The sequence below is a fragment of the Chenopodium quinoa genome, unplaced genomic scaffold (assembly GCF_001683475.1).
Source record: "Chenopodium quinoa cultivar QQ74 unplaced genomic scaffold, ASM168347v1, whole genome shotgun sequence".
Taxonomy (NCBI): domain Eukaryota; kingdom Viridiplantae; phylum Streptophyta; class Magnoliopsida; order Caryophyllales; family Amaranthaceae; genus Chenopodium; species Chenopodium quinoa.
In genome coordinates, this window is record NW_018743196.1 from 2,101,430 (window position 1) to 2,113,622 (window position 12,193).

General features: G+C 36.9%; 2 protein-coding genes across 2 annotated transcripts; both read left to right on the top strand.

Moving 5' to 3' along the window:
• The first annotated feature begins 729 nt into the window (after positions 1-729).
• Positions 730-3,144, top strand: LOC110732931 (patellin-4-like). Its single transcript, XM_021912915.1, has 4 exons — positions 730-1,614; positions 1,938-2,062; positions 2,377-2,518; positions 2,728-3,144. Exons 1-4 carry the CDS (start codon positions 730-732, stop codon positions 2,986-2,988), a joined length of 1,413 nt encoding a protein of 470 aa, XP_021768607.1. The 3' UTR covers positions 2,989-3,144.
• Positions 3,145-3,561: 417 nt separating this feature from the next.
• Positions 3,562-6,251, top strand: LOC110733117 (legumin A-like). The gene is made up of 4 exons (XM_021913136.1): positions 3,562-4,267; positions 4,533-4,807; positions 5,022-5,486; positions 5,595-6,251. Exons 1-4 carry the CDS (start codon positions 3,964-3,966, stop codon positions 5,991-5,993), a joined length of 1,443 nt encoding a protein of 480 aa, XP_021768828.1. The 5' UTR covers positions 3,562-3,963; the 3' UTR covers positions 5,994-6,251.
• Positions 6,252-12,193: the final 5,942 nt, after the last annotated feature.

The following is a 12,193-nucleotide window of genomic DNA, read 5'->3' on the forward strand; positions in this document are numbered from 1 at the left end:
TACATAACCTTAACCTTGCTTAAATGACGCCCTCAAATGTTTTTAATCTGATACTCCGTAGTTCAAAGGAATACGTTTAGCAGGACTATGGGTAGGCAAATGGGTTCGGTGTTCGGATAGGCGATCTGCTTCGGGTGATAATCAAACTCAGGTGGAATCTTCCTATTCAGAACCTAATTTTAGATGATAGATTCATCTCAGCCTTTTAGGAGTATAAATTACTTGCAAGATTTTGTGTTTTAACTTTCAAATTACTTCCATGTCATTATTAATAGGATTAAATTATTAAAAAAGGATTGTCTAGAAATAGTATTGCCTTATCTTATATGAAAATCTTTCTATCCGTTAACAGTTGGGAGTAAATTTTGGCAAACATAAAAATGGGAGTAAATTTTGGAAAAATAAAAAGCATGTTTAAGTATAGACGTCTAGGTTATAGTACTTGCTTTAGGAATTAGGACATCCATGTTTTTCATTCACCTTTGGGAAAAATAAGATTTTTCTTTACCTTAAATAGTCGCAATTTTCGAATCTTATATTCCTTACCAACCACCTTAACGAACCCCAAAAACCCTTAAAATGATTCGTTAAATTGGTTAAATTAATAATGGATTATAGCTTCTGATTAATGACCTAGACTTAAGTGATCATCAAAACAGCTTAAAGAAATCATTAATATCAATGATCACCATAACATCTCATGACCTCAGAGGCATAACAACCGGGCCAATGGAATTTCCGGTCACCGGTGCTGTTGGGGAAGCTACGCAACCCTCCAAGGTGGGAGGAATGTTTGATGATGACGAGTCCTTTGCTGAGGCAAGTGATGAGGGGTCAAGCCTTAGTGAAGAAGAATCCGATCACGAGGACTTCATTATTGAAGGAAAAGAGATAAGCCATACTAATAACTTCAATTATGATTCCTTAACAAAGGGAAAGGTACCAAGTAGGAGGAAACTATTCAGGCGGAGGTGGAGAAGAGTGAAAACGAATAAAGCATTAATCGAATTGAAGTCGAAATTAGAGGATGCCCTAATTGGGAATTGCTTCCTTGAAGAAGAAAGAAATGGGATATCACAAAACTTAAGGGACATTACCCTTTGGGGTGTGCCCTTATTGCCAAGCAAGGGTCATGAAGGGACAGATATAGTTTTGTTAAAATTTCTTAAAGCTCAAAATTATAGGGTTAATGAGGCATTTGAAAACCTTAAACAAACCTTAATTTGGAGGGCAGAACAAAGAATCGATGATATCACTAATGAAAATTTAGGGGATAAAAAAGAGCTTAACAAAATGGTGTTTATAGATAGTGTTGATAATGAAGGGCATCCTTTGTGTTTTAATTCTTATGGGGCTTTTAAGGATAAGGAATTGTATGCCAAAACATTTGGGACAGAACAAAATAGGAGGGACTTTCTTAGATGGAGAGTTCAATTTATGGAGCAAACCATTAAAAAGTTGAGTTTTGAGCCTGGTGGGGTGGACTCTTTTCTTTTGATTAGTGACATGAAAAATGTTCCAGGTCCTGGGACTCGTATGAAGGAGCTTGGCCCTATGAGCAAAGATGTCGTCTCTCTCTTTCAACGTTATTATCCCGAGCTCATTTATAAGCACGTAAGTAGACTTGTATACGTATATATTATCATGATAAAATTGAAACGATATAAAAGAACTACTAATTAAAAAGTGCAATATGTAAATTAAGTTGTGGAGACCTTGTGAAATTAAATATGTTTCGACTTTGTTGGTGCACTCGAAATTCTCTTAAATTCATGAGTATGGTCCAAATTCACGTTAACAATTACTATTAAAAAATGCAATATGTAAATAAGGAAATCCTTATTTTTAATACATGATTTATGTTAGTTATACTTATATATTCTTGTATTCATTTTAGAATAGTCTTTATAATCTTATTATTCTGTTTGCCCTTGCAGATTATATTAAATGCTCCCTTCTGGTACTATTTGTACCATGGTGTAGTTACACAATATTGTACTCCTGGAACCAGAGAAAAGTTCATATTTGCAAGGCCTCACAAAGTCACTGAAACATTGTTGAAGTAAGGCTATAATACATCAATCCTCATTATTTACAAAATATTCCGTATAATACCAAGCTAATTAAGCTTGGTATAATGATAAAAGTTAATTAATCTCATTTCTTCGTAATAAGGGCTTTTTGAAGGCGTGGATTCCTTATTACCTTTTCAAAGATATTGTCCGTTAAGTCTAAACATTCATCCATAAAAAAATAAAATCATTTAATTAAAGTACTCTCTTTGCTAATATAAATTTATAATAGGCACAACTTTAATATTTAGAAACATACGAAGTAGAAATTAATGTGTAATTATGCGTATTAATGTATGAACAGGTATATACCCCCTCAAAACATTCCACTCCAATATGGTGGGTTTAGACGAGAAAATGATGATGAATTCAAATCTGATGACCCTGTCCTAGCGTTTTGTATCCGTGGTGGTGCAGTAACGGTGTTCAAACTTCCGATCTCTGAGGTACAAATTGTCGATTTATAGTACTCCCTCGATTTCATATTTACTACTAATGAGAGAGATTAGTAGTAATCGCAATCTTACTTAGGGTTTGTGTTTTTATTATACGGAGTATTAGGTATAGAATATATTATTGTGCTCTATTATCCGTGTTATTTTTTATTAACAGTTGATTAATTACATGATGGTGTTGTCCTTTATCTTTTTTATAGGTAAAGGTAACGGTAGTATGGGACGTTATAGTTGTAGGATGGGATGTGAGTTACAAGGACAAATTCATCCCCGTCGATGAAGGTTCTTACAAGATCTTGTTACACACCGAGGAGAAAGTTGAAAGTTGTGTAAGAAATTCATTTTACATTAATGAACCAGGGAAGATTATGATTTCTATTAAAAATGCTACTTACGTCAAGAAAAAGGTTTTCATCAGACTAAAAAGCAAAGCCACTTTGCCTGTGTACTTGTACAAATAAAACTAACATTTAATGGATCGATCAAGCCACACGTACGTGGCTAGGCCAGTATAATACGGAGTATGTATTATTTAATACATAAAATTTTGATGATTTATTAATATGTAATTAAAGATTTAGTAGATATAAGAACTTAGAATTTCGATCTATATTTGGTTCATTCAGCTATAGACATCAACTTCAAATGCAACATAACTTTGTGTCTTGGATATTACATATGAAGTAGGGGTCGATTATATTTATTATTTTGAAGCAAAAGAAGGTGTCAATTTTTTCTAGTGTCATCTATAAGACTATAATACATAAGGGCATGTTCGGTCATTCAACCCATAATCAATGAAAATATGTAAAGGTAAATTTTTCGCTTGATTTAATCGGTTCTAATTCTTTTAATCAATGAAAATAAGTTTTAAGTCCGTAAAAATTATAAATACCTGAATTAAATCAATGTTAAACACTAATAAGTCATGACCAAAAACAAATTATGATCAACAATACGAAGTAATAGGTTTTCTCCAAGTAAAAATCAATTAAATTCAATAAAAATAAAATGAATGTATATTGCATAAATCTAAACAAATTGAAAAAAAAAAAAAATGAAAAACAGGTGTTGATCATGAACAATATTTGAGTACTACTACTAGCAAACAATACAAGGAAAGCAACAAAAAACCAAACCTTTTAAAATTTACGTCTCAATTCTCCCGTTACATGTCCATATACAAATACAATAATAGTATTGTGGGCATGCATATATCAGCCACTTGCTAAAATTATCAGAATTTAGGTGTAACAAAGGTAAGCCCTCATTGCCATGCATTTTGAAAAATGGCCAAATTATAAAAATTATGTGTCACTCTTTCATCTTTCTCATTTTTCCTATAAATTCACCTCTTCAACACATACATTCTCCATTCGCCACAAATTCAATATCCTCCCTCCAAAAAAAACAAGCAAAAAAAAAAAAAGTAAAAAATGGCTAAGTCTACTACTACATTGTTTCTTCTTAGTTGTTCAATAGCACTAGTGTTGTTGAATGGGTGCATGGGCCAAGGAAGGATGCGAGAGATGCAAGGCAATGAGTGCCAAATTGACCGGCTTACCGCCCTCGAACCGACGAACCGGATTCAGGCTGAGGGTGGATTGACTGAGGTGTGGGACACCCAAGACCAGCAGTTCCAATGCTCCGGTGTGTCTGTTATTAGACGTACCATTGAGCCTAATGGTCTTCTTTTGCCTTCTTTCACTAGTGGCCCTGAGCTCATTTACATTGAGCAAGGTAACAAATTTTAATACAAGTTCTACACTAATTATTATTTATTATTATAATATTGAGTAATTTATAATTTATAAGATAATTACATATTCACTACACGTGACAATTTTTGGCCTGATAAAATCTTTATATTACCTATTAAAAATAAATTATTGATATTCACTACACGTGACAGTTTTCGGCTTGATAAAGCCTTTATATTACCTATCAAAAATAAATTATTGGTATGTGAATTGTATAATTATTGAAAAGTGATGAATATTTGTAGGGAATGGAATAAGTGGGCTAATGATCCCGGGATGCCCCGAGACATTTGAATCAATGTCACAAGAATCATGGAGAGAGGGTATGGAGCGAGGAATGAGGGGCGGTCGCTTCCAAGACCAACACCAGAAGATCAGGCACCTCCGTCAAGGCCACATTTTCGCAATGCCGGCTGGAGTTGCTCACTGGGCTTACAACACCGGAAATGAGCCTCTTGTTGCTGTTATCCTCATTGACACCTCTAACCATGCTAACCAACTTGACAAGGATTATCCCAAGGTTATTATTATCCTCATTTCCTCGTCTTTTTTAATTGATACATTATTTCTAATCTAACTCTTTACACATTATTTTTTTGTCATTAAGTCAAAGTAAAATGTAGCACAATATATATTTACGTGCCCAAATGTAACGTTTTTTTAAAGTAATGTGTATATTAATAATACCACGTACTTCTATTGTATTTAATTTAATCATTGTATTATATATGCAGAGATTCTACCTAGCTGGTAAACCCCAACAAGAGCACAGTCGCCACCAGCACAGAGGTGGAGAATCCCAGAGGGGTGAACGCGGCAGCGGCGGCAACGTATTCAGTGGGCTAGGCACCAAGACCATAGCTCAATCCTTCGGAGTTAGTGAGGACATAGCCGAGAAGCTCCAAGCCGAGCAAGACGAGAGAGGCAACATAGTCTTAGTGCAAGAGGGTCTTCATGTGATCAAGCCCCCAAGCAGCAGGTCATATGATGATGAGAGGGAACAACGCCGCCATCGTAGCCCAAGGTCTAACGGCTTGGAAGAGACCATATGCTCGGCTCGTCTTAGTGAGAACATCGACGAACCCTCTAAGGCCGATGTTTACTCCCCGGAAGCTGGTAGACTTACTACCCTTAACAGCTTCAACCTCCCCATCCTCAGCAACCTCCGCTTGAGTGCTGAGAAGGGTGTCCTTTACAGGGTATTTAATCAGGGCTACATATAAGCATTAAATAAATTATTTCTAGACATCCTAAAATAATATTCTGATTAATGCAGGGTTTCTTACTAAATTTAATTTTTGATGCAGAACGCGATCATGGCACCACACTACAACCTAAACGCCCACAGCATAATCTACGGTGTACGAGGAAGAGGACGTATCCAAATCGTGAACGCACAAGGAAACTCGGTGTTCGACGACGAGCTAAGACAAGGACAACTAGTGGTAGTCCCACAGAACTTCGCAGTGGTGAAGCAAGCCGGTGAGGAAGGGTTCGAGTGGATCGCCTTCAAGACATGTGAGAACGCTTTGTTCCAAACCCTAGCAGGCCGAACATCCGCCATCCGTGCCATGCCCTTAGAAGTGATCTCAAACATCTACCAGATCTCCCGTGAACAGGCGTACCGCCTCAAGTTTAGCCGGTCCGAAACCACCCTCTTCCGCCCCGAGAACCAAGGGCGCCAAAGGAGGGATTTGGCTGCTTAAGTTGGAAAAAACAACAATGTAGTATGCATGGCATAATGGTCACATTATATATCATGTAATGTGAAGGATTTTTAGGTTGTTTTTTTAAATAATTAGGATGGATAACAAAATAAAAGGTAGTCCTTTAGAAGGTCCCTTGTTTTGAAGGTGTACGTTTAGTTGAGAGGATTGGAGCTGTTATGTATAAACTTGTCAATGGTCAAATGCAAAGTTCCAACAACACTAAAATGGTTTCTAATAAATTTTCATTTACTTTCCTCTCTAGCTACTAAATTAATTGATTAATAGAATGTCATATAATATTTAAAAATGAAATATAAATAATAGAATCAAATAAAAGGTTTTCTTCAACAAACTATAAACTCTTCGCACACGAATAAAAGCAAACAATAAACATTATCCTTCCGGTTAGATCATATGTGAATTAAATAAACATAAACACAATTAGCCTATAAACATTTCACATTTTCTCCTTATAAGACTTTCCACTTTTTTTTTAACACTTCCACTTTAGTTGCCAAACTTTAATCGACAGGTGTCTAGATTTATTATATCATTATAGGAAATAATATCACTCCGACCCAAATGTTACGTAAAACTCTTTTTTTTTTCCTAATAAGTGTTGGAACAACAAGTGTGTAGTGTGTGAATTTTGTGAAAAACTCAAAGTCCCACATTGGTGGGAAATGAGAGTTTTACTCTCTTTATAATATAGAGAGTGGGCTAAAGGGGTGTGGCCCTTGGGCTACCCACATTTTGTGGAGAGGGAGGACCTATATGGTAAACCATCTATCACACACACGCGCGCCGGGTCGGGTCGGGTTTATTAAATAAACTTATTTTTTGGACAAGGCTAATTGCGTGATTAGTTCCTTGATTTTTGCTAAACGTTTTTGACTGATTACATTTGACCGTTTTTTCAAAACTGATTAATGGAGCGTTAATCATGCAAACGTTTTCACTGATTTTTTGCTAAACGTTTTGCCACGCATTAATCTTCTGTAACCGTTTTGAACGTTCAACTTATGACCGTTTTAATTGCGTGATTAGTGCCTAATTAAACAGCAGCAGTTACGTTGCAATTTTTCCTATAAAAGGCGTGTTGATTTCCTGTTTTTGAGACACAAAAAAAAATACAGAAAGCAATCTTCTTCTCCTCTCTATTTTTCCTCACAAAAACAAAACCCTCGAGCAGTTTCTTTTCTTTTTGGGTGTTTAGTTGCCCGGTGGTTTTGTGCAGTTCCACCGGTATAATTTCAATACAGAAAGGCTGTTTTATCCTGGGGAACAACCGGTTTAGTACGAACTGCTTGCACCTTTTCAGGGCAGTGCCGTGAATGTTCTAAAGAAAGCGACATAGTCCGCGACTCAGTCTATTTTTCGGTAACTTTGTTCTTACTGTTTTTGTTCCCGCAGTTCCGTTTATAACAATTTTAGAACATTCTTTTTCTGCCTGTATGAACCATATGTCTACCGAAGATATTACTATGTCTGCTGACCTTAACAAGCCCTTCCGTTTTGAAGGAGCTCACTTTAAAAGATGGAAACAGAAAATGCAATTTTTCTTAACTGTCAAAAAAGTTAATTCTGCCTTAACAGCCCCTCGGCCATTTATTCCTGATAATGCTCCTGAAGATGAATTAGCTTACTTGAATAGTGAAATCGAAACCTGGAATGAAACTGACTTCATGTGCAAAAACTATATACTTAATGGTCTGTCTGATAACCTCTATGACTATTATAATATGGAAAATACTGCTAAGGATTTGTGGGATGCCCTACAAAAAAAGTATGATACTGAAGAAGCAGGTGCCAAAAAGTATGCTGTCAGTAGGTACCTAAAATTCCAGATGACTGATGATAAGTCCGTGGAAGTGCAGTCTCACGACCTTCAGAAAATTGCCCATGAGATAATTTCCGAAGGTATGGCCCTTGATGAACAATTTCAAATTGCTGTTATTATTGACAAGTTGCCTCCTTCCTGGAAAGATTTCAAAAATAATCTCAGGCATAAGACTAAGGAATTCTCCTTAGAGAGTTTGATCACTCGGCTACGTATAGAAGAAGAATCCAGAAAACAGGATCTAAAGGAAGAGATTTTACAAATCTCTGCTAATAATGCTCCTAGGCGATCTGCTGCAGTACTTAAACCTGCTGGTAAGAATTTCAAACCTCAGAACCGGAAGAATAACTTCAATAAACCGAATGTTCAAAAGAACAATGGAAGACAACAGTCACAACCCCCTAAGAATGGTACTGGTCAATTTCTGTGCTATCGGTGTGGAAAACCAGGCCATATGGCACGAAAGTGCAGGAACATGCCTAACCCTGTGCCAGCGCAGGCTAGCATGATTGAAGAGCCTTTTGTGGCTATGATTACTGAGATCAACCTTACTGGTGGATCAGATGGGTGGTGGATAGACACTGGTGCCACACGCCATGTCTGTTATGATCGTCGAATGTTTAAAACATACACTGAAAAGACCGATGATAAGAAAGTATTGTTGGGTGATTCCCATTCCACTAACATTGCTGGTGTTGGAAATGTTGAGTTGAAGTTTACTTCTGGCAGGACTCTCATTCTGAAAGATGTGTTACACACTCCGGAAATGAGGAAGAATTTAATTTCTGGTTTTTTGCTTAATAAGGCTGGTTTTATACAAACCATAGGTTCTGATTTGTTTACTTTAACTAAGAATGGAATATTTGTAGGAAAAGGATATGCTACTGATGGCATGTTCAAACTGAATGTTGAAGTTAATAAAATTTCTAATTCTGCTTATATGTTGTGTTCTACTATTAATGTTTGGCATACTAGACTTTGTCATGTGAACAAAAGACTCATAAAAAATATGAGCAATTTAGGCCTTATTCCAAATATCTCTCTCAATGACTTTGACAAATGTGATTCTTGTAGTCAGGCTAAGATTACAAAAACACCTCATAAATCAGTGATTAGAAATTCAGAACCATTAGACTTAATTCATTCGGATATTTGTGAACTAAATGGAACGTTGACCAGAAATGGACAACGATACTTTATCACCTTTATTGATGATTGTTCTGATTATACTTGTATTTATTTGATGAAAAATAAGAGTGATGCTTTTGAAATGTTTAAGTTGTTTATAACAGAATTTGAGAATCAGTTTAACAAGAAAATAAAAAGATTACGAAGTGATCGTGGAACTGAGTATGATACTGATGCTTTTGTAGAATTTTATAATTCACATGGTATCATACATGAAAGGACAGCTCCTTATTCCCCAGAAATGAATGGAAAGGCTGAAAGGAAAAATAGGACCTTTACAGAATTAGTAGTTGCTATTTCCTTATATTCTGGTGCTGCTGATCATTGGTGGGGTGAAATTCTACTAACTGTTTGTTATGTCTTAAACCGTATTCCAAAGACTAAGAGTAAGGTTTCTCCCTATGAAATACTTCGTAATAAACGACCTAACATTTCTTATTTCAGAACTTGGGGTTGTCTAGCATATGTTAGGATTCCTGATCCTAAAAGAGTTAAATTAGCTAGTAGAGCTTATGAATGCGTATTCATTGGATATGCTATTAACAGTAAGGCATATAGATTCTTTGATTTAAATGCTCGTGTAATTATTGAATCTAATGATGTTGATTTTTATGAGGACAGGTTTCCTTTTAAATCTAGAAATAGTGGGGGCTCGTCCTCCTCTATTATTCCTAAAGACAGGTCTAACTCACAAGACTTGGATGCTGAACCCGAACTAAGAAAGAGCAAGCGGGCTAGAGTAGCAAAAGACTTCGGCCCAGACTTTGTAGTTCTGAATGTAGAGGAGGATCCTTCTACCCTCCAAGAAGCTCTAACCTCAGTGGATGCAGATTTATGGCAAGAAGCCGTGAACGACGAAATGGACTCACTTGAGTCTAATCGAACTTGGCATCTAACTGAGTTGCCACCAGGCTGCAAGTCAATTGGTTGCAAATGGGTCCTAAAAAGAAAGCTGAAAGTTGATGGGACCATTGATAAGTTCAAAGCCCGTTTGGTAGCTAAAGGCTACAGACAAAGGGAGAATGTTGATTTCTTTGATACCTATTCACCTGTAACTAGAGTAACATCTATTAGAGTATTAATATCTCTTGCTTCTGTTTTTAATCTTGTAGTACATCAAATGGATGTGAAGACTGCATTCTTGAACGGTGAATTGGAAGAAGAAATCTACATGGATCAACCGGAAGGATTCGTTGTTCAAGGAAAAGAGCATCTGGTATGTAAGCTAGATAAATCTCTTTATGGTCTCAAACAAGCACCTAAACAATGGCATGAAAAATTTGATAACTTAGTCATCTCACATGGTTTTAAGATAAATGGTAGTGACAAATGCATATATGTAAAATTTGAGAATGACATATGCACTATAATTTGTCTATATGTGGATGACTTGTTAATTTTTGGCTCGAACATTCATGCTGTGAATGATGTAAAGCTATTGTTGAATGCTGAGTTTGATATGAAAGACCTAGGAGAGGCTAATGTAATCCTTGGAATTAAGATTACTAGGACAGAAAATGGAGTTTCTTTGGATCAATCTCATTACATTGAGAAGATCCTAAAGAAATATAGTTACTTTGACTGTAAACCTGCTAGTACACCTTATGATCCCAGTGTTAAATTATTTAAGAACACTGGTGATGCCGTAAGGCAATCTGATTATGCGAGCATCATTGGCAGCCTTCGGTATGCCACTGATTGTACTAGACCCGACATTGCCTATGTCGTGGGATTGTTAGGCAGGTTTACTAGTTGTCCTGGTAATGAGCATTGGCATGCTATTGAAAGGGTCATGAGATACCTTAAGAGGACCATGAACCTAGGGTTGCATTATGAAAGGTTTCCAGCTGTACTAGAAGGCTATAGTGATGCTGACTGGAACACCTTATCAGATGACTCTAAGGCTACTAGTGGATATATTTTTTCTATAGCCGGTGGAGCTGTATCTTGGAAGTCTAAGAAACAGACTATTTTGGCTCAGTCCACCATGGAGTCAGAAATGATAACACTAGCTACGGCTAGTGAAGAAGCAGGTTGGTTAAGAGGCCTGCTAGGTGAAATTCCCCTATGGGAAAAGCCATTACCGGCTGTCTTGATCCATTGCGATAGTACCGCGGCTATTGCAAAAGTTCAGAACCGTTATTACAACGGTAAGAGACGACAAATACGTCGTAAGCACAGCACTGTGAGAGAATATCTCTCTATCGGAGCTGTTAGAGTGGATCACGTACGCACTGAGAATAACTTGGCTGATCCTTTGACGAAAGGATTAGCTAGGGAGAAAGTCCATTTTTCCTCTAAGAAAATGGGACTATTGCCATTGAAATGAACCACACATAATGGTAACCCAACCTATGAACTGGAGATCCCAAGAAATAGGTTCAAAGGGTAATAACAAGTTATGGTGTGTTATGAGTTGAATATGTTCAAAAGACATAATTTCCTGAAGCGATCAAGGATGAGTTAATAGGAACTCTTAATGAAATCTATACTCCAATTTGGAGTGGAGTACCAAGCTACAGGAGTACTCTTGATAGATTCACCTATGTGAATGTGGAAGTTAGGCCGCTTCCTATGAAATGTGTGGCAGCATTTCTAGAGCATTCACTACACTGGGATAGACGTGCATGGCCGAAATAGCACGGGTCTAGAACAACACCAAGAGTAGGTTGTGTGTGGTACGTTGTCAGAGATAGGGTTCAAAACTTCGAGTCACCCTTGTTGAATCTGAATCGTACTCACTACGTCGAAGTTCAAGTTGAAAAACACTTCTGTTTATGCGCAACCTATATATGTATGGATTCTGCTCGAAAATGTTTTCAAAAAAATTCAAGTGGGGGATTGTTGGAACAACAAGTGTGTAGTGTGTGAATTTTGTGAAAAACTCAAAGTCCCACATTGGTGGGAAATGAGAGTTTTACTCTCTTTATAATATAGAGAGTGGGCTAAAGGGGTGTGGCCCTTGGGCTACCCACATTTTGTGGAGAGGGAGGACCTATATGGTAAACCATCTATCACACACACGCGCGCCGGGTCGGGTCGGGTTTATTAAATAAACTTATTTTTTGGACAAGGCTAATTGCGTGATTAGTTCCTTGATTTTTGCTAAACGTTTTTGACTGATTACATTTGACCGTTTTTTCAAAACTGATTAATGGAGCGTTAATCA